The 27,237-nt window shown below is 38.3% G+C and overlaps 1 protein-coding gene across 1 annotated transcript in view; it reads left to right on the top strand.

Moving 5' to 3' along the window:
- Window positions 1-27,237, top strand: part of SV2C (synaptic vesicle glycoprotein 2C) — a gene marked incomplete at both ends in the record, with an annotated part of 77,861 nt that overhangs the window by 44,542 nt on the left and 6,082 nt on the right. Inside the window, 8 exons of the mRNA XM_082013208.1 lie at window positions 9,982-10,115; window positions 10,267-10,356; window positions 14,662-14,772; window positions 17,052-17,140; window positions 17,516-17,680; window positions 20,515-20,648; window positions 21,880-22,083; window positions 22,986-23,145. Coding sequence (XP_081869334.1) covers window positions 9,982-10,115; window positions 10,267-10,356; window positions 14,662-14,772; window positions 17,052-17,140; window positions 17,516-17,680; window positions 20,515-20,648; window positions 21,880-22,083; window positions 22,986-23,145 — 1,087 coding nt within the window. The remainder of the gene's footprint in view (window positions 1-9,981; window positions 10,116-10,266; window positions 10,357-14,661; window positions 14,773-17,051; window positions 17,141-17,515; window positions 17,681-20,514; window positions 20,649-21,879; window positions 22,084-22,985; window positions 23,146-27,237) is intronic.

Here is a 27,237-nt window from a genome sequence, read left to right as displayed (position 1 = left end):
TTGTCTCCCCTCCTAGTTGTTCCCTGAGGGCAGCATTGCCATATAATAAAAAAATAAGGAATCACAGCTAAAGAGATCAAGGTAAGGCTCTTAGATTTTTTTATTTTCCCACAGGAATGTTATGTGTTTCAATCTGATACAAGCATCTGATTCCTTCATGGCATCTGGATATTCTAGACCCTGTAAGGCAGTCATGAAGCTTTATAAAAGGAAAAATATAATATAATGCTCTGTTTATTTAATACATTGTGTTTCCCTTGTTCCCTTTCATGATTACATTTCAAAGACTGCGATGGCCTCTCCGTAGGCGAAATCCATCTCCCCCCCTGCCACTACTTGGATAGCTGTGATAGATAATAACTGAGGATCGTTAGTACTTGACTTGTGAGTGCAAGTAATATTTGTGTTGGAAGTGTTTGACCAAAGTTTGAATTCAGGACCTCTGACCCGTGGTTCACAGTATGTACAGAAAAGCTCCATGTATTCAACTGACCAGGTTTGCTTAATTGACTGCTGTTAGATTAGAACATAATTCTTAGAATGCACACCTGGTCTAATTATTAGATCACATAAACTGCCTGTTCAGTCTCTCTCTCAGTGATAGGATATCGCTCCTTTTGTTAATAATATATTTGTTAAATATTTGTTAATAAAAAAATTTGTTAAAATAAAAAAAGATAATAAGAGTTAAATAAAAGAGCAAAAAAGGAAATGAGACTCAAACCAACAGCATTGAAATTCTCATCAAAAAAAGATTTTTACTGCAACAACTTTTAAACAAATGAAATATAATAAAGTTACATTTTGAGAGAGTTTCTTGAATTGCATAAATCTTCTGTTGCTACACTGCAGCAGCATGTGAAAGGTAAAATGCACCATCAGCATGCACATCACTGGTAAAAGACACATCCTCTCTGTGTGCTTCAGAAAATGTTCCACCATTTCAATGATTTTTTTTGTTTTGTAAAAGTTGGGCTAGATAAATAGACCCCCTTTTCTTTTCATAAACTGCAGTGTATTATCGTGCCTTTTTCTGGTTGTCTTTTTTGATTAATTGCTTCCCTTTTCTTCTTCACTGTGAGCCCGTAATTTAAATATCCTTAGTCCAGATCCACATAAATCACTGGAAGTCCTGGACCAGGACAGGAACACTTACATTTTCAATCAGCTTCCACATTTAACAGCTGCTGTTAATAGTGTCTGCAACAACTTGTCACATCAAATACAACGCAATATGTGAGCTCAGAGCTATGGGTAGGCCATGGAGGGCACCACACAAAAATACGTAGACATCATTTTATCTGTATTTTGCATATTCGTTGGAAAAATAATCGGATTTTGTGGCAGACAAGTGTTTTCTTTCAGACTTCGTTCATAATGACTACAGCGGAGAGTATTTGGCATTTTTAAATTGTCTACTTATAAAAGTGGATTTTTGTCTACTGTTGATAATTGACTTTTATTGTGCTCTTTAGCACTGTCCAAACAGATGTTTCAAATTTTGTACAGAAACCGTTCTTCAATTCTTAATTAGGTGTAGTAAAACAGTGGAAACCACTAAGTACATGTAGGAGACCAGAGGTATAAATCTTAACAAGAAATCAAAAGTAAGTCATACAAACAAAATTTGAAGCACCTTTTAGTGACATTTGATTGCACAGTCTCAGGGTCAACACTGACCATGATATTTTTAACCTCTTGACAGCAGCATCTTTTAACATGCAGTCTCCCCCTCTTTTTTGAATATTAGTTGCATCTACTTCATCTGCCACCTCTGGAAAGCATGACATGGCCTTTTCTTCTTTGATAGATGAGCCTGTGAGTTATGACCTTCTGAGCCGTGGCCAGCAGATTTTAGCTCTTCGTTTTGCAAACTCTGAGGTGCCTTCACTGAACAGGTACCCAAAGCCAGACCCAAGCGAGGACTTTGCAGAACTGCATGAGTACATAAATCTCTGGGGCCACTGACTCAGTCAGCCAAACAGTCAGATCAATTATCTGCCACAGTGTTTGTAATGAGATTTTCAATGGTGTCAGCTAAATATTAACCCTTGGTGGCCTATTCTGACTTGGGTTTTTTTAATATGTGAGTAATTAGGACACTGCCTGTCCAATTCATCAGTCTCCATTCCGTTTCGGACTGTAATGTAAACTCACTGTAATCATTGAATAGATTTTGCTCGTATTGGAAAAATACATTTTAATTTTTATGCTCACTTTTTATCTGGTTGTTAAGCTAAGAAAATTCTTAGACCAATCTTTGATTCAGTTTTCTTTCCAGATGCTGCCAGCTACTGCTGTGGTTTTCAATAGCGGGGATTTCATAAAATGCTTCTAGGCTATATGCCCATGAAAATAATTAAGACAAGAAAATCCTTCATCCATAGGCCTTAGTTAGCCATGTAGGACTCTACACATCCTTTTGAAAAATGTCTAGTGGTCATTAAATTCAGGAAGGTCGCAAACCACATCCCAGCACTACTTTTGATTTTTTACTAACTCCATAGTATTATGAGGGCATTGGAAAGATTGCAAATGTATGTATAAAAGAATTTTACATCCAAGCACTTACAGCAAGTCTTGGTTTCCACACAACTGTGGAATATGCCGTATGAGTCCTAATATCTCTATTTACAAGTAGATGTAGATCTATATCAGATTTTCAACTGAAGAGAGAACATTTTCCAAATCCAATTTACATGCAGAAATGTGACAAAAGCAGCCATTTATAGGGAAATTAAACATTTGAACTTTTGGTTACCAGTCACAGCTCTTTTCAAGTTTTGCATTTGAACCCTGGACAAAATTTGACCTGTATCCATCTACATTAATTTCTAGCAGCCTTGGGCAGTTTTCTCTGAATAAGGGTCATGAGTGCACATCAGGGAAGTGCAGAACGTTCTAGGTTGGAACATGCATATTTACTTACTTAATAATTTCTATTGCAACATGGCGATTCTCATTTTAAATTTGATAAATACACAATTGGCATAAGTTTCAGGAGAATTTTTGCACCAATTTGTATTTTATAAAGTGTGAAGTAGAGAGGAAGAAAGTTATTTTGAAGATGCACAAGTAGAATTTTTTAGAAACACTGATTTAAGATCTAAGTGGAAAATTACACATTTGCCCTGGAAATTTTTCAAAATCTATGGTCATTCACCAGGGACTGTAATGAGTGAGGATTCTCACTTCCCAAGGAGTATAACAATATTTCCGTTCAGAATGAAGCCACATAGAAGTTATTCAGGCTTGGTTCCTTGTAATAGGTGTCTGAAATCTGGTAAAATTACTCAGGACGGAGACAAAACTCTTAATGGTGACAAAAGTCAAGACATTGCAATTCTGTGTTGATGTGCTTTGAGATTTGGTAGGTTTCCAGCCCTATAGAATTGTGTTTGTATTCAGAATTGCTAAGGTGCAAAATTGGATCCTGCATGGTGGTGGCCAGGTGGAGGCATTTACATCAGCATAGCATTTTAGCAAAGTGCATTTCTATTATTTCTCCCTATTTTGAGAATGGAAAATCCTGAGTGGCCAATGTTAAACACATAGAAGTAGAGGACTGCAGGGTTGTCACCACTCCTTAGCACTGACATCCTTTGTTCTTTTCCTGAAAGTAGAACACTTTGCTCTTAGCCCTTATTTTCATGCAGTATCATATTGATGGGTGCAATAAATAGGTTAAATCAAGGGATCAATTTAGAAAAGACTCACAAAGCTCTGGTGATCCCGTATCAGCTGAGCACCTCTACAAGGCCAAGCAGGTATTAGAGTACAAACCTAATTCTCTTGGGTGAGAGAGGCTTGTAGAGGGTTTTGTACAAATGTGATGTTTATCCTTTCCCTCTCCCCTTATGGAGTGATGCCTCTGTATTTCAAGTCAATGTCTGTCTTTATGGATTTGGACAGTACTGTCTTCTCCCAAGCTTCTCCCAAGCTTCTCCCAAGCTCTGTATAATTTTGGTCTGATTTTCCTCTTATTTTCATACCTCTTTGGTGTTACTGAGATCTTCCAGCACTGAGTTAAGACTTAACAGTAAGTATTGCATCCAGAGGGTACGGGTCAGTGGCTCAATGTCCACATGGAGATCGGTGATGAGTGCTGCCTCTCAGAGCTCCATATTGGGACCAGTACTCTTTAATACCTCCATCAATGACATAGACAGTGGGATCGAGTGCAGCCTCAGCAAGTTTGCAGATGACACCAAGCTGAGTGGTGCAGTTGACACGCCTGGGGGACAGGATGCCATCCAGACGGACCTGAACAAGCTGAAGGAATGAGCCCATGTGAACCTCAGGAGCTTTAACAGGGCCAAGTGCAGGGTCCTGCACCTGGGTCGAGGCAATTCACGGTATCAGTACAGACTGGGGGATGAAGGGATTGAGAGCAGTCCTGCCCAGAAGGGCTTGGGCGTACTGGTGGATGAAAAGCTGGACATGAGCCAGCAATGTGTGCTCGCAGCCAAGAAGGCCAGCTGTATCCTGGGCTGCATCCAGAGCAGCGTGGCCAGCAGGTCGAGAGAGGGGATTCTGCCCCTCTACTCCGCGTTGGTGACATCCCACCTGGAGTCCTGCATCCAGCTCTGGAGCCCTCAGCAGAGGAAAGACATGGACCTGTTGGGAGCGGGTCTAGGGGAGGGCAACAAAATGATCAGAGGGTTGGAACACCTCTCCAGTGAGGACAGGCTGAGAGAGTTGGGATTGTTCATCCTGGAGAAGAGAAGGCTCCTGGGAGACCTTACTTCAGCCTTCCCGTCCTTGAAGGGGTCTTAAAAGAAAGATGAGGACAAACCTTTTTCAGGGCCTGTTGCAATAGGACAAGGGGTGATAGTTTTAAACTAAAAGAGGGTAGATTCAGGCTAGATACAAAGAAGGAATTTTTCAGAGTGAGGGTGGTGAAACACTGGCACAGGTTGCCCAGAGAGGTGGTAGATGGTGGTTTCTGTCCCTGGAACCCTTCAAGGTGAGGTTGGATGGGGCTCTGAGCAACCTGCTCTAATTGAAGATGTCCCTGCTCACTGCAGCGGTGTTGGACTAGATGATCTTTAAAGGTCCTTTCCAACGCAAAGATTCTATGATTCTATAATTCTATGAAATTACAAGCAGCTGACCCGCTGAGCCAATGGGTTTGTAGAGTATCTATCTATATAGGCTAAAAATAACACTGCCTTTCCCATGTGATATATTAAAATATTAATTATTAATTCCCTGTGATTAATAATCTAATCACAGGAAAGGCAGGCGTTCTGATCTGTTACTGGAATTTCACATTAATACAATTACAGAATAATTCTGAAAACATTATTTCTGCACTTGTTAAAAACCCTATATTTCATTGTCTTGTAAAAATCTCTAACTGAGCTTCCGTAGATGTATAACTTACCTGTTCTATTTTTTTCCCGTTTTCGTGATGTTTTGCTATTACTCTAACGAGTACAACTCAATACATGAGCTATATATATGGGCTCAAATCCTAGATGTCTCTCACAGTTAAACTTGGTAACACCAGGACAGGCTAAATATAAGTTCAATAATAATGTATTTCTGTGCTGCCAGCTGCAAAGTATTTCCAGTCCTCCTTATAATTTTGATTTATCTTAGATTTGGGAAATGCTCAACAAAACAACAGTTAATAGAAGTCTTTCTGCAGGCACTTAAAATTTTTATTAGTGTGGTAATGGTGCCACCGCGTGGCTAGAGCAATCACACATCTTAACTGCTGGAAATTTTTCACGTTTTGAGACATTAGAAATTGAGGCTAGAAAGCTGAGTTCTGACCAAAGATTGTGTGTTAAAACAAAAATAAGTAAAATTATGAAATCATAGAAAGGACTCTGCAGAAGAACCTATGGGGTCTATGACCTCCTGTAAATTCTTTGGCTATCTTTCTCCTCCGCCCTTTGTTTTAGGGATATTCTTGCACCTACTCCCTTGTTTCATCTAACAAAAGATATAAGTTTATGCAAACTTGGCTTTTGACAATTTCTGACACTGCCATGAATCTAGTTCCTCTGATTCCTACTAAATGACTAACAAAAGTTGTTACCGAGAATGATCAGTCTTTAGCTAACCATGCCATAAAATCCCTATATTTGGTTAGGAATTCTTTGCCTACATTAGTCTCTTAGGTGTTTCACAACCTTGTTCCTCTGGTATTTAGAAACCTTCCCCTTGCCAGCCAGTATTTATATGGAACCTGTAGGCACCCATATTTTTCATTGCCCACATTGCACTTTAGTGTAACCCTTATGGATTTGTGTAGAGTTATCATGTTCCCCTTCAGCTCTCATTTTGGAAAGTTAACCAAATCAGCCTCTCCAGTAATCTGGCCACTGTAAAAGATGATCCTTGTCCTTGAAGATACCCGCTGTTTATAAGGTAGCATACACTTACAAAACTCAGCGTAATAAATATATTCTGAATTAGGTATTTATTCAGAAAGTTATGACAGAAATGGTCTTTTCTTTCATGTGGAGCAAGAATTTGTTTATAATATCCTTTTAATTTATTAATATTATGGAGCAGATGAAATTCTGTGTTGGGAGGGCAGATTTTGTTGACATTGAACTCAACATATAAATTGCTGATTAGCTATAGATTAACATCCTGTACGTTTTGGTTTTAATCTGCTGCTGTGGTTTCTGTAATCAGTAATTGCCATGTCTGTGATGACTAGACAGACATGACTATCACCCTTTCCAGCAGTCAGTAAGGTGAGAGGGTGGTATTCGGCACAAAGGTTGCTGCAGCCGCTTCAGATTCGGTCCTTGTGGGGTTTTACATTGCTCTACAGCACAGAATTCCCAAGATGCATGTGGGCCAAGTGTTTTAGCAATTGGGACTTGCCACCGTTTTCAAGATGAATGACTCTGGAATACGGCAGAGCCAGGGAGCAAGGGTGAAGTTTAGCTCTGAACGCGACCGTGTAGGGCTGCTCTGTTTTTGCTATTGGGGCATAAATCAGGGAAGAGAGAAGCAAATTGAGTTACAGCCAAGAGCACACTTCCATTTGGTTTCAAGACTTAATGTGCAATAGGAATGAAAGCCACTTCATGAGCTAAATTCACAGCTACTCTAATGGCTCCATTTTCCAGGTTAGCTCATGGCCTAGGAAAATTGGTTGTATTAAATGTAAGAATAAGTTTAAACCTGCTCTGCATTTAAAGTATATGTTTGTTTTGCTGATCTAGTGCTGGTGCTGGAATAGCCAGGACAAATGTCTCAAGAAAGCTGTGTTGCAGCTGGCTTTTTCCCTACCAATTGCTTCTTATAATCCTGACATTCACTATTATCATTAATGCAGCAGATATGTTAAATCACAAGATAAATTGCAGCAGCTAATACAATACATAGAGAAAAAGATGGAAGAGCAATAAAAACCATAATGAACATTTCACTTGACATGCCCCTCAGATATTTTGAGGCGTAAGAAAGATGTTTTGCAGATTGTCAGGATGACAGCAGGATGAACAGTGCACTCTGCTTTTAACTAGCAGTAGTATGGTTCACTTACGTTAATAAATGACACCTTAAAATAAATTATCACCAACATTTTCCAGGACTGGCTACAGAGCACAAGATGGTGCGTTTGTCTTCTAACAGGTCTAAAGCCAGGTTGATTTCATTTACCACAGAAGTGCCCTTTTTGCAGCTCAATCCCATAAAACATAAACCAGAGCGGTGGGAGGCAGATTGTCTAAATATACCGGTGGCTCTGTGTGTTTCTGGGACATTTTCTCATGACAAGAAGAGCCGGTACTGTGACCACGCTGTTCTGAGGATGAAAACGCTGCTGCCGTGACGCCTTCCGCGTGGCACCAGCAGTTGCGCAGCTGCCCAGCGAGTCGGAGCAGCTCACCGCTCTGACTGAAAATCAACTTCTTCTGCATTCTGTATCATGTGATTCTGTACTATAGTTTAAAATACGTAACAAAGAAGATGATTCTAATGATTACAATAGTCATCATGGGTATAAAATACCCAAAACACCTATATGGTTTCTAATTGCCTTATGAACTCACTCTAAACCTTTCCTTCTTTACTTCCTTCCCTTCCCAAACTAGATGTAAAGTATGGCCATATCATTTAAGATGTGAAATTCTGTAAGATCAAAAGTCGACATTTTCCAAAAATCAGTAATAAACTAATTTTAATACACTTTTATATGTCATTTTGTTTTATTTTTTAATCTTCAATTTTCATTCCAAGTTTTATTTTGGAATAAAATTTAACATTAAATTTTAGATGGCATCGTTTTGCTGGAGGGAACTTCGGAGGGGGAAAGGTATGTTTATCTTGAGCCTTACTTAAAAAACGTAGCATGGCATTCCAAGATCGTTGCCAACACTGTCACAGGTTTTACCTTCTACCTTCCTGAGGGAAAGGTGGCATGGCTAAATGAGGCTGTAGAACAAGCTGATATCATTTCAGAAACACAGAAAATTTGTAGAAGACCAGAAAAAACAGGTCCCCATGGTTGCGGATCAAAATGTTTCACCAAGCTGTCGATAAAGAGCAAAAATAAATCATGTGTTTTTCATAGGGTAACATGTAAGTACTTCAATATGAGAACAATTTTTTTTCCAAGAATGTAGTTATGATCCACAGTATGAGATCTTTAAATTCCAAAATACACTGTACATTTAACAGATAAATACCTCCTTTGAAGAACTATTTAATAGGCCATTTGGTACCATGTTGCACCAGCTATTTACCGACATCCAGACAGATTTAATTAACTATGTCTTTTGTCTAGAAAAATCAGTTAACAAAGAAATATATCAGATTAATCTGGCATCAGCTCTTTCATTAGCCAGGATTCCATTTTCTTCCAGAACCCTCTCCTGTCCTTTATTGTTATTCTTATCTTCCACTCATCTTTTAATAAGTTATCCTTGAAAATTTTACTTGAAAATTTCCACTGTATTGAAGCCAGACTAAAAGGCCAGGTAGTTACCCAAATAATATTTGGTAAGTTACCCAATAATATTTCATAAGAATTTCTTGAAGGAAATTCTTACGTTTCTTACAATTCTAGCATTTCAGTAGTCCAGTCATAATACACCAAACAATCAGATATTTTATTAAAAAGCTGAACTACCAGCCCTGCAGTTTCATGTACAGATTTTCCAGTATTGCCTTTTGTGTTCTTCTCAGTATATTTTAACAATGGCTTCTACAGCATGTTATTAGTCAGCACTCAGATGTATCTCAAGATCAGTTTTTCAGATGAGGTCAGTTGTTTTCCTGTTGTTCTTTTTTCTTAATCTCTTTATATAATCATAAATTCTCTACTTCAGTGTTAAGTTGCTCATCTCAGATAGAAGTTTAAATAGCGAGTACATTTTCCTGTACATCTAGTTATGGGGCAGGAGGCACAAGTGCCAGTTTACTTTTAACGGAATTTAAGGAGTTGTATAGTGCTCTGGAACAAAACCCAAACAGAACTTAGGCACTGTAATTGATTTTTGTGTTGCAGTGTATTGCACTAAGATACTCTTATTAGGAGTATTGAAATTAATTCTTTGTAGAAAAAATTAATAGCAATGAGGAAGGCTGTAAAATTCCATAAACTATATCATCTGAGTTTAGATTTTTAATTCTCCCTTCTTCCAGTATTCACAGAAAACTATTTCTCTGTATATGTAATCTTACACATGGTTATGGTGTCCCTGTTTGGTTCACACAACTACCTTCATGCAAGTTTTGCTAAGAGACTTGAAAGCGGCTTCTTCATCCATGTGTAAGGAAGCCTCCTACGCTGCATAAAATACCATTTTCCAGCATGACTAGTCACATGCAAGAAGCTGAAATTCATAGTCTAATGTTATTTGTGAAATCATCGATATTTGTAGAAATAGAAGAGATCAGTCAGGCTTGATTTAAATACAGGTATCATTTTGCATCTTCAAGAAGCTGCATACTCCCACGTACAATGCCTCTTATTTCTCTACATTTTGTGAATTTCTGCTTTCATAGGATGGAGTTTCAGCATGGGCTCTGCCTACCAGTTCCACAGCTGGCGAGTATTCGTGATTGTCTGCGCGCTGCCTTGTGTCTCTTCTGTGGTAGCCCTCACCTTTATGCCAGAAAGCCCACGTTTCTTGCTGGAGGTATAACTTTCCAACCCATTCTCAGATTCTAGTCAAAATAATTTCTGTGTTCATCACGACCTCTACCTCTGCATTAAGATTGCTCATTGACTATAGTGAATATATTAATCTGTATGCACATTTTGTTTAAATGTTTTGATGAAACGTTTAGGTTGGAAAACACGATGAAGCTTGGATGATACTCAAGCAAATTCATGACACAAACATGCGTGCTCGTGGTCAGCCTGAGAAAGTCTTCACAGTGAGTATTGCTTTTAAAGTTAATTGCTTAGCACATTAGGGAGCCTGTTAACTGGCAAGGTCTGGAGGACTTAAAAAATCAATATTCTGCATGACAAAGACAATCATTTGCACTCTAAATACCTAAATATAAGGACCAAATTCCTACTGAAATTTTTATATATACAGCAGATGTCAAGACATCAGCCTTTTGCCAGCATATTCTTGACTCTATGAAACCACAGTGTGATAATTTTCTCTGATGTACCAAGATACTTAATAGACTCCATCTGTGTTTTGTTTATTAAGTTTACTTTTACCCTTAATAAAAACAGTAGTCACATAGAAGCCCACATTAGTTGGTTGTTCTGTCTTTCAAGCTTCTGAAATTATTTTGTTGTTTTTATCAGCTAAAATAGTTGTTAAAATGCATTTTCACTTCTATGAAATAGTAATTTCAGACATCTAATTTTCTCAAATTATCTTGGCAGCTCAACTGCATCTTGTTGACTTGCAGGTCTAATGATAAGGCCATAGTCCAAGTATTGATGGGTTGTTTCTATTTGGAGGAGAAATTGGCAATTCAAATGTGGGACTTCTTTATGGCATCTACTGTATTTGTGAATAATATACACAACAACTTTGTATTCCTGGATGCAGTAGGACCAAATAGCAGAAGGCATTTTCTTGTTTTGAAATCCAGATGCCTTTCCTTGTGCTGTGCTGTGGGAGTGCTGGCACTCTGCTCCCTCTCAGAGCCATGTGTGGGATGTTTTTCCTGTTCCAGAGCCTGTCTTCTTACTTTAATGCACACATAACTCAGCTAAGAAATCCTCGTAAAGGTTCTGCATTTGCAGGCAGTCTCAAGGAATGGTCATCTGACCATATAAATTTATTCCATTAATACTTGTGGTTTATTGCCTTGGGTGTAGTTTCCATTGCCTCCATTTAACTTTTTTCCACCAAAAAAGTTCAAGAACTCCTATATTTAGCCTAAAAGAAGCCTGGTTAGCACATCTATCATGTTAAATCCACATTTATTGACACACCGGTGACCTACCCCTAATCCCATCTAACCTAATATTTTTTTTTCTGATTTCATTGACAAGTAAAGGGATTTGCCTAACACCATACAGCTAGGGTGTAATTTCACAGTTGGCTCTTGCTGATCTGAGCTGCTTTTAGACAGAGGATGCCTGCCCCCGGTTACTCTTTGTTTTTCTTCAGTGTTGATATTCATTGACTGATTGCACAGTCAGCCGTAGCACAGAGCATGTGCCTCTACAGTGTTGATTTAGGCACAAGGAAGACAGAAATGTGCTGGGACAAAAGGTGGGAGGAAGGATCAGCCAGCCTCGCATCAGTCTGATGTAATTGTAATCATGTCCTAAAGCAACTGTGGAGAAGAAAACAAAGCACATGCTTGTTGTTTCCAGTTCTTGGGATCTAACAAGTCCTTGTCTCTATGGTTTTTAAAATGTGACACTGAACCATACGAACTCAGCACTTTATTTATAGCAATTTTTGTTAGTTGGTCAGCCATGAATAAGGCATGAATAAAGAAAAAACACCACTTTCTTGGAATTTTTGCCAGTTTCTGCCATGAACATTGGGAAAACTCAACTCCAGATATCAAGGAGTTGAAGGATTAAAAATACTGTAATGTATGTCAAGGTTACACATACATAGAAGTCCCTATTTTTAGCTTGCATTAGAAAATGCATTTGTCTCCTCATTGGACAGTATCAGCACATCATCTTATAAAGCCCAGAAAGCAAAGAACTTACACATGATCTGTTTGGCACATCCTTTTAGTCTCTCTTTTTTTAAAGTCCTGGATATTTGGACATCTTATCTCAGTAGTTTATTCACACAGCTCTCCTAAACCCCATTGCGTCATCCACTACCGTTCTATGACTTATGCATTACTATTTTCCTCCACTTCATCTCACTGTTTACATCAGATACACTTTGATAATACATTTTCTAACTCTACAGCTGATGCAACTTTTTCTCCATTACTACTATAGTTTTAATGTGCTTTCCTTTCATATGTTTTCCTAATTATATTGACGTCATCTTTTCCTAGAAGCTTTTTTCGCAAGTCATCTTTATTCTTGTTACTCATATTATTGAGGATTTTATCTTCAAACCCTTAGAACAGAGAAAGCATTAACTGATGAACAGTTAGTTTTATAGTTAAAAACTCTAAAATGGATGTATTCTAGTTACTGACTGTGGACGTGGTGGCTCTTAATACTCTTGAAAATCTCTCCTGTGAGAGGTGACACTAACAGTGAAGGTAGTAAGTTGATAGTGTCTTCTGTTATGGGACTACCCAAGTGTAATGTTTATATACATGCTTAATTACCTTCCCTGGGTCCTTAAAATATACATTCATTAGATCTGTTGGTTTAAATGTTTAAGTAAAAAAAAAATCTTTGTATCCTTAAACCCAAAATTGTCTCCACTCTTTCATTGCCATGTATTAATTAATATTTTTGTCTGCAGATATTTTCCTTTGCAGCATGTCTTGATTTTGTAAAATTTAAAACATTGCATGTTTCTAACCATTTATTTTAAACAGAAGTTCCACTTTCATTAAAATACGTATACTTTATTGTTTTTTCTTTCATTCTTCATACTGACAGCTGAATTTGCATGGTCCAGATGGACCGTTGTCCTGATTCAATAGGACTTTTCTTATGTTAAAGAGCCATCAAGGCCAGAGGCTTTTTGTCCCCAGTCACATACAGTGGTTCTAGGATATATACATGTTTCCTCCAGCCTCCACAGCTCCAGATGAGCCAGGTGGCCAGGACAGGCAATAAAAGGCTGACCCTGAGCCTACGAGAGTGGCACTGGTTTATACACTGTGATTCAAGATGCATGCCCTTTCTGCCTGGAGGCGTGGCATGTAAGCATGTCCGTATGTACAAGGTCTCAGACAACCTTGGAGGACTCAACTCAGTCTTTTGTGTAACATGTTTTACAAAAGCAGTTTACGAAAAGCTTAAAGTCAATTGAATGATGCAGACAGGATTATTGCTATTGGGAGAGGCATGACGAGAAAGGTACAGGCTTTTGATATAGTCATGGTTCGGCAAGAGAGCGAGCTGCAGTATTTCAGAGATGAGGGTGGTTATAGCTGAAACCACTTAGTGGGCTTTTGTTTGGTTTTGTTCACGGGATGAGGCTGCTGGTGCATCTTAAACAGTGTACATCTGTAAAAGCAATGGGCTGAACTGTCAATACTGCTGTTTTCTGATGTCCTGTAATCCACTATTACACCTCCATAGGTGGTGGTGTCTTCATTCTGTCCTGAAGCTATTGCCACCTTCAGAAACTGCAGACAAATATTAAACATTCAGTCTGTTGCTTTCTCCCTCCTTATAAGCCATTCCCTTTCCCCATTTTATTTTTCTTTCCATTCTCTATTTGTCTTCTTTTAAAATAAACTGTGGATAAATACACTGCCTTTTGTGATACCGCTATAAACCTGGGACCAGAGCAGAAACCAAAACCATACAATGGTATAAGTTTGTCAGGTCCCATGTCTGGAAAGACATTCTTGTACTGCTACACAGGAGAGTGCAAGTGAAAATTGACATTGTAGGCAACATCACATTCTCCATCACTGGTAATTCTGTATTTTCCCCCGATGTCTGTTTATCTCATTTCACTTTAGATGAAGTAGATGATTGCTTATAACAGCAATAACACATGTGGTTCCAGATCATTTCACCTAACTTTTTCTCATTTTTCCCATTAAAAAAGATAGTTAAACTCAGCACCCAAAAGGCAAAGAGAGTTCCCTGTCTAACACTACAGGAAATAAGAACAAAAGGAAAATGTTATTCAACTATTAATTCTTGAAATTTCAAATACGTCTATTTTCGTTACTGTATCTTTAATCAATAGATTTTCAACAATGTTGTGACAGCAAGTCAGAAACAACTTGATAGCAAACTCTGGACATGGTTTAACTGAGGGTTTAAGTAATGTTTTTATCCTTTGTGGCATTAGGGGTATGTACAACATCACTCTAGCAAAACCTGACAGTAACAGCTTGTTTCTGTCAGAGGGAATGGATTTCCTGCATGGTTTGAAAGTAGAGCTTTTCCAAGACAGTTGCATGCATAATGAACTTTGTCATTATAGTGTGCTACTATTCCTTTATATTTCTAAAGCATTTCTCATGTATACACAGGTTTAATGTCTTCTCGGGTTTAGTCAATGGGATTTATTAAAACCTTCCAATACTTCTCGACAGGCAGTTAATGATTCAAGAAAATGCAAATATTTGCTGTTCTGTTTTTATTTCTAGGTTAACAGAATCAAAACTCCAAAGCAGATAGATGAGCTCATAGAAATAGAGAGCGATACAGGAACTTGGTACAGGAGGTGTTTTGTTAGAATTCGCACAGAGCTATATGGTGTAAGTAACAACATCTCTGTTCATTCTGTACTTACCTTTCTTCTTTTTAACTAACCTTCAGAAGTGGGATGGAAGGATTGAGCTCCTGCTGGTGATAGCTGCAACGCTACATTTTCCATGCAACTGGGAACCGTTCAGGAACCAGCGCAAGGTTCTGGTTTCCTGACCCAGAGGAGGCACAGAGGTTGGTCCCAGCTTCTGAGGAGGAAAATGCTGCATGGGTCTTCACACAAGTGATGGCTAGTAGTTACATAGCCATATTCCCAAACACCACACTGTAGGAATCTACCACTGTACTGGGAATGCGTATCAATATCTACCTATGGAAAGGTAGATAAAGAAATTTTAGGTAGATAAAGAAAGATAAAGAAATTTTTTATGATGAGGATGGTGAAACACTGGCACATGATGAGATGAAACATTATCAGCATGAACTTGAGGCAGCCACGTTACTTACAAATGGGAAAGTTGCGAATAAACTGTGTAAATGAATGTCAGTAAAACCTTTCTAAGGCATTATATCTGCATGTGTTTTTAGGCATGTCAAATGTTTTACCAGAAAACTACATTAGAGCTATTTCAGAAAGTTTAATACAAGTTTACTGGAGCTGTGCTCCATATCATTTTTTACATTTCTGCAAAACTAAAAATATGCAGTATCTTTGAATTTTGTAATTAAACTTGATAAAAGTCTCATTAATTTAAAAAAACAAAACAAATTAAAGTTCAAAACTAGCTTTTCACAGCTGTTAAAAATCTGGCATCTTAGAGCTCTCCATAGCTATGAAGAAGTGTTGCAAGCCAAGATTTGTCACAAAATTGTTTTGCTTGGAAAAACGGCATTTTCCCTACAAGAAAAAAAATAATCCCGAACGTGTCAACTTTTATAGCTATTTGTCCAAAAATGGAGTAGTTCAATACTGAAATGTTATGACTTGGCCTTGTTACTAAACCAGTTTTAAAGGAATTGCAGCTTGGTTGTCTCGCATCCTTCTTATCTCACTGGACTAGCCCCTGGATCAGGGCATCTTCCTTGTTGCATGATGTGTGCTGAAACCTCCTAGGACAGACTGCCTCTTCTCTTCAAAAGGAGGAGATCATCTTGAGATGAGGGAGAGAGGAAAACACCATTCTCAGTCAGCTCTGCTGTAGCATCTCTGACCTGGATGTAGTACCAGCTTTTCCTCATATGGTTAAAGCATCAATTTGTACCTATGATAAGTTATGATGGATCAGACTCTGAGTGTGTTCCATTGAATTATGGAATATAGTTTGTCTAAACTTAAAGAAGTGTAATACTAGGAAGTGAGAAGAAAATATTGCTGACAAGATCTCTGGTTTATTTGAGATAGTGAAAAATTGTCTAGAGATTAGGGAAGTTTGAAGGGACCAGAGCAGGGGGGAATTAATGGACACAGTCCACACTGGTGGATAAAAAATTTTATATGAGCCAGGAACATATGCTTGCAGCCCAGAAGGCTGCATAAAAAGCAGTGTGGCCAGCAGCTCAAGGGAGCTTATTCTCTCCATCTACCCCACTCTGGTGAAACCCTACTTGTCATCTTGTGTCCAGCTCTGGAGGCCCCAGTACAAGACAGGCGTGGACCTGGGGGATTGGGTCCAGAGGAGGGCCACAAAAATGATCAGAGGGAGGGAACACCTCACCTATGAGGACAGGCTGAGAGAGTTGGGGTGGTTCAGCCTGGAGATAAGAAGCCTCTAGGGAGACCTTACTGTGGCATTTCTATATATAAAATAGGCTTATAAGAAGGATGGAGAGATACTTTTTACCCAGGCCTGTAGTGACAGGAGAAGGGATAACAATTTTAAACTGGAAGAGGACAGATTTGGATGAGACATGAGGAAGAAATTTTTTATGATGAGGATGGTGAAACACTGGCACAGGTTGCCCAGAGAGGTTCTAGATGTCCCATCCCTGGAATCAAGGTCAGATTGGATGGGGCTGTGAGCAATCTGATGTAGTGGAAGATGTCCATGCCCATCACAGGGGTATAGGACTAGATGATCTTTAAAGGTCCCTTCCAACCCAAACCATTCTATGATTCTATGAAAAGAAGCTGGAAAGTCACAGAACATGCACAACCTGGTTATAGATGGAGATTAACATACTTGTAAGAGAGGTACAGCTATGACCAGTATCAAAGAGCTAATCTGCTCTCTCTGAAGAAGCAAGCCAATCAGAATCAAAAAACTTCTATCATTTAACAAAATTGTTCAAAATGCGATTTAAAATAATTGTATTTCCTAATGATTTACAGATTTGGTTGACATTTATGAGATGCTTCAACTACCCGGTGAAGGATAATACAATCAAACTTACAGCTGTATGGTTCACCCTGTCTTTTGGGTAAGAGTGGTTGAGATCTTAAACCATTTTTAATAGACTTGACAGACAGAAGAATCATCTGCATGCAAACCTCTGTCACTATGATGATTCTTTTTATTCAGAAAGGTTCTATTCAGTCTCTTTCCATAAAATGCTGTATTTATTGGTCTCATCAGTCTGTTCTTGATTGCAAATCTGACTCATCAAGAATATCTGCTTCAGAAAACTGATATCTTCTGGGGTCAGCATCTTTCAATGTTTTTATTTTATGGATGATTTTATCATGATGGAACAACTGCTGTGTCACGTAAGCAGCCAAGGGAGTTGCTCGTCCTCACCTCGCACAGGTTTCTGAACAAGTGAGATTGGCAACTGAGTTTTTTCTGTTTTTCGCAGCTACTATGGCTTATCTGTCTGGTTTCCCGATGTCATTAAACATCTGCAGTCAGATGAGTACGCGTCCCGAGTGAAACATTTCCACAATGAGGAGGTTTCACATTTCGTCTTCAACTTCACGCTGGAAAATCAGATTCACAGCAATGGAGAATACATCAATGACAGGTTTAGAGATTCCCTAATATCCTGACTTGGCTGGAATAAAGAAATGCATGTTTTAAAGCATGTCCTAATAATATAATACTTTTCTCCATTAGCTAATGATAGAGGGTTTTGTTACTTTTTAATGGGAATTTACTTCTGTTCTTGATTTCTTATGACTCATGGAGCATGGGGAGAAGTGGACCTATACATGCCCCGGTGTTTCCTGTGTGAGGATCCCCCATGCAAACCCCGCTTCCATTCCGAAAACACTAAGTTAACAGTAGTTCCTTTCACTTTTCAAGATTTAAAGGTTTTCAGACCCAACACATGCGGCATATTGTATGGGGCTGGGGAAGGACATACTTTCATCTGTGTTGCCAGTTCTTTTCTAATATCGATGAAAGGTGCTTCTGTGAAAATGCTGAACATTGAGAGGTTAGGATCTTATCACAGAAAATTAAAAGCTAAATGTTACTGTAAATCAATAAAACGTATGAACAGCTCTGAAGCAGGAAACAACATGTTGGCAATGCCTTTTGTGTTTTTTAACTGAATCCAAACATATTAAGGCTGTATCTGGACTTACAGATGACTAGATAACTTAGGGGAAAATTAAACACAGCTGGTTTAAGTATCTGGTTTCTCTTAAGAAATATACAGAACAACCATGTGAATGGTCTCCTGGATGTCATGGTGCTAAGTAATTATTATTTCCATAGGAAAACCTATACCTAAGTGAATAAAATTAATGATTTTGGTAATATGGGGTTTTGTAAATTATTTTTATAAGAACTTGAGTTTTGGCTCAGTTAAAGGTTTATGCACTGCAGACAAAAAATAGCAGTTACCTCATTTTTAAACTAGCCATAAAGTCCCAGTTCTGTTCCTTTCCGGGAAGTAGATGTTCTCCTAAAAGCAAAGAACCCTTTTCTGCCAGTAACTGCCAGCACTCTGGCAACCAAGGTCTTATCAGTTTGAACTGAAAAGTCTTGTAAATCACTAAATCTAACATTAATCTGCTCTAAAACACTAATGTATTCTTTCAAATGTGCAAAATTTAATAGGCCTCTGACAGTTGTTTGAGATTCACAAAACATTTCCACATTAGTATGAACTCATTTCATATTCTTCCTCCACAAACGTTTCAAAACTCCACTCACCCTCAATCCCCGTGTTGCCTTCATGTTCTTTCTTGACTAGAAGTTCCATCAATACTTGACTTTTTACTTCATTACATTTCTGTTGGGTTTTAATTCAAATCATTGCAACACCAATTTTAATATAGTCACAATATGTTTCCTATCTAAAGGTAAAAAGTACATCAGAAGAATGCAGGACACGTAGTCTGTCCTTTCTGTTCCAACTGACTAATGTAATTGCTAAACTTACTTTATTCTCCTCTGGAATTAGGCTACATTTTAAAATGGAAAGTGCTATATGAAAAAATGATAATGAGTTGACACTGAACACCAGCCTGATTTTATCAGTCTGTCACAAATGATAAATGATACAGTAACTAAAACTAATGGGCTGAAAACACCATTCTTGTGACCAATACACAAAGAGAATTCATTAGCTAGTAAGACTTTTCCTGTGATAAACACAATTAGCTTTTGCTCTGCTTTCTCAAAAAATGTGATTCCAACAACTTTATTAGTGAGAAAGTTTAATTCCTACTATTTCATAGGTAGCATATTTTGTGTGTTCCTACTATTACTCTTGTAATATGAAAAATACTTAGCTAGTTTTAAATAGAGCAGAGCTGGGTCTGTATTCAGAAGGCTTTGTCATTTTAACAGTTCTTAGTGCCATATAACAATTAAAGCACTGCTTTTCAAACTGTTGCTACTTTGGGTGAAGTCTGCCAGCAAAACTACCCTTTTCCAGTTGTAGCTTTTCCCACAACTTCATGTGGAATAAAAGACATTGCAAAAATAATGATGTATCATTACATCTGTCCTTTTTTTTGTTAGCATAATGATGTTGTTTGGTAGAATTATATTTAAAAAAGGATTACAGCATTGTTTTAGTCTGGTAATATTGAGGTAGAAAGTTACTGCTAGTAATACATTTGTCATTCACTTTTTCTATCAATGATTTGATTGACAGTCTTGATCAAAAACCTAGGAGTTAAAGGAGAGTCAGTAGGAAGGAGGATGTTCAGAAATAAGAAAAGCAACTGACAATTTGTTTATACCTGTTTTGTGTACACAGTAATTGCAATTGCATCCACAAACACAGGAGTAACAAACACATGTTTCCAGTTAGGTATCTAGCTATATAACTGTCAATGTAATTGTTGTGTTCATGTTGAACTATTTTGCAAAACCATTTTTTAACACTTGGACCAGTGTGTTTTGCATTTGAGCCTGTCACAGTGCCCAGTGTGTTCATCCGGAGAAATAAAGGTTCTTTAAAAAATTGTTTTCGTCCAGCTTGTTGGTACCAGCAGGTGCTTGTTTGTTCCAAGAGACTGAGTTTCTGAAGCATGTTCTCTCAAATTCTGATGGCAATGTCAAATTACAAGTAATAGTAACTTTACAAGGCTATTCCATGAATGTCATGACATAGGTTTTGGTTGATCATTAAGGACAAGTAATAACAGAAATATTATCAAAGAAATTGTATTACCAGTTGTGGCCTGGAGCTATGTGGAGCTATTTGTCTTACTAATGCTTTTTCAAAATGACAGTATTCTATGTTCAGCTAATCATTAATTACATCTCCAGAATGTCTTTAAGGAACCACTGTTTCAGGGGTTGAGATTTTTTAGACCTGTACAGCTGCATCAGCTTGACCTGTTGCTTTTCCTAACGTATGAAGAGAGACTGACAGAAATTATTTGTATTGGACAGGTTTGTTATGATGAAGTTTAAATCAGTAACCTTTGAAGATTCACTTTTTAAGAACTGTGTGTTTGAAGACATTACTTCGCTGAACACGTACTTCAGGAACTGTACTTTTGTGAATACCACCTTCCACAACACAGGTATTACGAGAAAAAACTCTGAACATCCATTGTTCAGCTGCGTGTTCTCATGTTACATTTATAATTTCTGGATTTCTAATAAGGCACACAATTCTTGTAGGGAATAAAAACCTATAAAAAGCAGCAGGCCTCCGCAATCTTATAGTGAAAGGATCACACCTGCACTAGAGATACTGCAGGCCTAATATTGACTCAGATAATAAACATTTATTTGATTTTAATAATCTCTAAAGAGGTTCCATCTGGAGAGGAGAAAATATATTTACTGGTTTACTGGTAGCTTTAATTGTGTTTTTATTTAGTCTAAATGGGACTGGTAAAATACTTTGTTCATCGTGCTTGCTGTGGTATAGTTCAGGATAGTTCGGGAAGTACCTAATCTATAATCATTTCCACTCTCTTAAGTATTCTAACAAAAATAGGAGTGTGTATTTTCATGTGTTTAAACAGAGGACTCTTGTTTTTTCAGTTTAATAAAACAGAAGTGAAAGTAGAGCATGGACAACTAAGTTTGTTGGAAAGATGGGGCTTTCCTGTAACTCCAGCAATCATAATAATAGTAGAGTTAGGTTTCAGAGCAAGCAACGCCCAGCTTTCTTTGAGTGGAAAGAAGATATTCATGATTTAGGGTCATAAGCCTGACAGGAGGAACAGAAATAAAGTGGAAGTATAGGTAGAGATCTCCGAAATAGTATTGGAAGAAGAATGGCCTGAACGGTTGCATGTAGTAACTAATCTGTGTTCAAGCTGAAGACCACGAGGCCTTCTCAGAAATGAAAATTACTTCAATCTGAATTCTCTAGGAAAGTTTTACTTTAAAGGATTTCAAACCAAACTGAGCATGATTGCCAGTCTCATCTGAAAGGGTGTCTGGTGTGGAAACAGAAGGTCTGATACCGAGCAAGACCAAGTGATAGAAGTTTTTATGTGCTTTTTATGCAAGACGAGCTGGTGCTGAAAGGCCTTAACCAAATACAGTCCAATCAGAGCTGAAATACATTAATATAACTTGCTTAATTCCAGGCCTTAGTTGCTCTTTTTCATGAGCTTTGCATATTTTTCTATTAAGATAAAAAAGTATCAAAATTAACAGCAATCACTAGTGCCATTATACAAAGGAGTGAGAGCTCTGAGTTGTCATTAAAGTTGCCTAAACTTGAAATGTTTTTAATCAAAAGCTGCACATGGAGTCGGCTGTTAGCTGAAATGTTTCTTTTTCTTCTTTCCACAGATCTCGAGAAATATAAATTTGTTGACAGTGAATTGATAAATTGCACATTTTTCCACATCAGGACAGGCTGCCAGATTTCTTTCGATGACGACTACAGTGCCTACTGGATTTACTTTGTTAATTTCCTCGGAACTTTGGCAGTGTTACCGGGGAATATTGTGTCCGCTCTCCTGATGGATAGAATTGGACGGTTAACGATGCTAGGTAGGGGCTTCACGTTAAAATGAGGAACAACACCAAAACCTAAAGCTCTCCTGATAAAGTAACATGTTCTTTTCTTAAAGGACTTGGTTCAGAGAGCCGCAAAACATTCTTTCTGCAGATACTTCATTTACGCAGCATCGGAAGCGCTGTTTTAAAAAAACCCCAATTCAGAAACTCTAGGGACAAAGGGTTCTATAACCAGTTCTTCTAGGTCGGATTATCAGTCATTGCTCTTCCACACTGATACTACAAGTCGGTTATTTAGGCATTTGGGATGAGATTTTGGAGAGTGCTGACCATTGGCTTGGCTTGGCTTTGCTCCAGCTGAAAGGAGAGCGAGATGTGCACAGGTGTCCCTCAGCCAGTGGAGCAGCTCCTCAGAAGAGTCAACAGTCCTTTGTCTGTTTTCTATTTTGCAAAGTGACACAGTTGAAAGATATCTCCTGTGGATTATCTGCAACATCAAAGCTGTTTTCAATTTACTTATATAACTATGTGGTAGTTCATTGTGTTAATTTTTCTCTACATAAATGCAATTTCCAGTAAGTGTTTTTATTGTTACGATATATGAACAAGTTTCATGTAATTGCAGAAGATGATTAACAAGGAAGAATAAGGGTAATTTTCCCCGGGCAGCTTGCTTTGGGAGTTCAGAGACAGTTCCAGCTTAACAGTTTATGATATATCCTAATATTTGAGGAGTTATGTTTGTTTTCTATGAGCCCCCTACAATATTTGTCTGCCTGAGCGGTCTTACCAGCAGAAGAGGTGTCTTTAATTTTTAATTCAAGTACATGGGTCAGTTATTTAGCTACACTGTGTGAATAGAAACGTTAGACAAAACAAAGACCATTTTTTAATACAGCTCCACTTCATGTCCATTTCACCTGTCTCGTACCCAGGTGGTTCCATGGTTCTCTCTGGCATCAGCTGTTTTTTCCTGTGGTTTGGGACCAGTGAATCCATGATGATAGGTATGCTGTGCCTCTACAACGGCCTCACCATTTCAGCCTGGAACTCGCTAGATGTCATTACTGTGGAGTTGTATCCTACAGACAGAAGGTATGTGCAGATACACCTACCCTAACCTCACTGACACTGTCTTTATGTACCAGCAGAAATGGTAAATAGAAATGGTTACATACGAGCTTTACAGCAGTAGTCATGTTTTGTGGACTGAACAAATAGTTTGTCTTATGAACAGCAAGGGGCAAATTGAGATTTTTTTGAGCTATTTGGTATGTATTTTGCATCAAATACCACCTAATTGGGAAAAAACCACAAATGTCGTTTCATATGAAAAATGAAGGCCTAACTGCTACTCTCATTTAAAACACAGCTAATGAGTAGTATTTCTGAAAACATTAACGGAATATTTCTGGGTTTCCCCGAGTGCCCCTGGCTATGAAGGCAGTAGTTGGTCCAAAACAGCAATATAGCTGCATTTGTCTGTTGGCTGTGAAATGGCGCAGATGATAATAAAAATCACTGTCTGGAGCTGAACAGCATCTTCTGGAAGAGATTGTGGGCTTGAACCATGCTGAGCTGCTCATCAGGCTGCTGTGCCTTGGTATGCAGGGTCACTGGGAGTGTACATATCACCGCCGATACAAAAATGTCTCAGGCACTGCTCCTGACTCCTCATGGCTCTTGCAGGAAAGCTCAGGACAACTTTCGTGTCCTGCAAGCACAGGAGGGTTTTTTCGTATACAGGGTACTTGTTAGTACTGATGTTGTGTCACTAAATGTGCTGAAGGAACAACAAGCCAAGTCATATGCTGTTGTATGCTGAGGGTAAAAATTTTAAATCTGCATTTTCTTTAATATACTGGGATATTTCTCTCCCCCTCCTCCTTTTTTATGTAAAATTGCCCAGATGCCTGCCAAAGGACAGTGTGTCCTTTCTCCTGTCGCAGTACTATTCATTATGTCATCCACTAGAAGTTTCAAATATAATGAAAAATATTTCCAGTTTATAAATGTGTGATGACTTGCTGGCAAGTCTTAAGTTTTTGGACAGAGGTGCATCTGGCTTTAGTATTGTCCATCAAGAGAGGAAGACTGTAGACTGGCTTCTCTGTTTATTTTTCGTTGGCATTTTAAAAATATAAACCTCTTCACACAAGATGTTGATGTCCATTGTTGTGGTTGTATCAAATAACCATACTCAGCTACTTACGAATCCAAAGCACTAACCTTTAATATTAAGCACTACTGTTTTTATTATACTTCAGGAAATTGCTCATCTGGCAAGAATTATTCTGTCATCCAAACTCTATGATATAATTCTAATAAATATCCTTTAGAAATAGCCATCTTTTTGGTGTTCCTGAATGTAACAACCAGAAATATTTTCTTAAAATGAAGTAAAGAAAAATAATTGGAAAAGCCATTGATGTTAATGGAAGCAAAAATAATCATCATTACTAGGAATGGTAAAAGGAATGTAACTGATACCTATTTTAGAGCTTCTGTATTTGTAGCTAATACTTGTTTTTAATAGTTTCTGCTAGCTTTGGGATTGTAGCAAATTCTTCCCCATTTTTCTTTTTTAAAAAGTTTATGTGTGCAATAATAGCTATCTGGAATTCCACCTCAGAAATTTACTTGCAACTGGGTTGCTGGAATTTTTGCAACTACTCAGGTAGAAAACTTATCACTTTATATTACCATTATAAAAAGGCATATAGGCCATATCTACCTGTGCCAAGAAAGACATTGCTGGTATATAATGTAGATGAGATTTTTTCCCTAAAGTTCCAAAAGCAATGGAACCATCACTGCCAGTTATTGCCAGCTGGATTATAAGGAAACAAGCAATTCTAGAAGTTACTTCCTAGACATGGTTTTTTTTAGACTGGGGAAAATCTTCTTCATGTTTCATAGAACTATGTGAAAATTCTATGCGCAGGAACTCAAATAACTTGTTTTCCACGCTTTTTTCCCTGGCATTCTTTTATCCAGACCAGCTACAGTTTAACAGCCACCATTGCCCACCTCTGATGGTCCTGTCTTTCCTTCTAAGACTCCTCTGATCTCCATAGCCTGGTACAACTTGCCACAGTTTCCTGGGAATACCCAGGTTCTGCAAGAAGCTGTAGAGCTGAAGAGCCTTTCCAGGCACATATGATAGATGAAGCTGCCTGATCCGTTTTAGCATACAAGGTCCTTCATGCCTAAGATGATGTCCCCTTTCACGTTAAAACTGCATCCAGAGTGAATCTGGTCCTAAAACTGGCTTCTAGTTTCCCCTCAAAAGGCAATCTAGGCACAACAACTTTGTTCACTGTCTCTGTTTTACTATTCCAATAAGTACTTTTTCCCTACTCCCAACCAGTGAAATGACCACAAACCAGTAACAAAGCGCAGCTGGACGTTGGGCTGGAAGAAAAGTGTGTGGAAAGAGGCCATTTCATGCTACCATGCACAGGAGACCAGCTGGGCAGCCCCTCCTTTTCCTCCTTCGCAACTCCTCTTGGAGACCAGCCGGTTGCCAAACCACTGGGGCTTTGCCAGTGTCATGCAGGGTAGTACAAAAGGTGTTTCATAAATTGTACTCCAGGTTATTTAGGGATCATACTGGCTTTTTGCCAGGTAGGGGTGTGGTGAACAATTTGGAATTATGCAGTGTATATGACACATGGCACACATTTCAGTTTCCTCTTCATCAGCTGCCTGCAGGGCAAAGTTAAGGTTTCTTCAAAATCTGAGCAGATTTGGGTTCTGTATGCATTCACACTCATCTACCTATTTACTTTTTAATTTACTAATGCCTGGATTTAAGGTAATTAAGTAGTTTGTCCTAAATTTGAGATGACTGCTTTCAAATTTTATGCCATTTTAGCATAGGTTTTGCCTGCATATTCTTTATAAAATCTCAGTTGATTTGCACAACTGCTGAAATAAGTGTTAGAGACTATAGATTTCAAATGGTTCTCGGATAGATGATGAAGTTGTGTTAAAAAGTGAAGAAATATTACTACTGCTAGTCATAGGTGGGTTTGTGTCTTCCAGATGACACACATGGTGTTAACAAATATTCATTTGATATTATTATTTATGGTTTTTCACTTTTCAATACAGAACTTTTAAAGGACACTCATGATGACTAGCTATAAACTAGCCTATTTCCAACAAGCAGGTTCATTAATCCAGCTCCACAATGTAAAGAACTTGTATTAACTCACCTTCTGTCTCATTTCTCTTTTCTCTTGTCTTTTGCCTTATCTTCTTAATGGCTTCTGCTACTCTGGACTGCTCAGCAGTCAGCAGGTTCAGGAAAGCCTCGGGTTGGTTGTGACCCTCTTAAGGGCCAAACCAAAGTATTCCATAACCATGGAAGCTCTGCTTTGAAGCAGAGATATTAAACATCTTGCGAACATTGTTGGGTACTCCTAGAGCGTTTTCTTACTCTTTCATAAACTTTCCATATTTTCCAAACACTGCTTTGAAAGGAGGTGATGTAGAAATTAAGGCACAGAGGGAAAAGACATTGTTAAAACTAACTTTACATGCCCAGTTTGACATGTGTGGTACCAACAACCCCAGTCACTGAGCATTTTAGGAGAGGGAATGGGCTGAAAGTGTAACTTCCCTTGCAGCTGTAGGTGCTCAGCACTTCTGCGACACAAACCTGGAGGTGCCAAGCCGAGCACCCAGAAGATGTGACATGCATACTTAATGACCACTTAGCTTTAAGTGACTTGCTTGCATCACACATGCATTCTGTGGCAGGGGCATGCACTGTATCTGTTCTCCTGACAGCACTCAACTACCTTAACCACAAGATTGCTTTCTCATCTTGCAGTCCCAGCCTTATTCACAGCGCACCTTACAGCTGCTGCAGCAGATGAGGGAAACTCAAGTTTTCTTTACTACATTTATGTTTTACCCCTCAAGCTCTCTTTGTTCTGTGCATTGGCAGAGTCATGTGGAAACAAAATATTGTGTGATGAGGTAATTATGGCTTGTGTTGTAGGGCATATGCCCAAGGGGTTTGCAATAACATTGCACAGTTTCCTAGCTCTACTTGTAATATAAAATGAATGGAAGAGAGTTAAAATTCTCTGAAGAAGTAACATTTAGGAGATCTTTATGACTTTAAAATGCAATTGTTACTTTCACGTAAATTATAAATATCTTCTTGTGAACTAA

Source organism: Phaethon aethereus, assembly GCF_964289735.1.
Source record: "Phaethon aethereus genome assembly, chromosome: Z".
NCBI classification, from domain to species: Eukaryota; Metazoa; Chordata; class Aves; order Phaethontiformes; family Phaethontidae; genus Phaethon; species Phaethon aethereus.
Note: the sequence above shows the minus strand (reverse complement) of the source record. Positions and strands in the feature narration are given on the sequence as shown.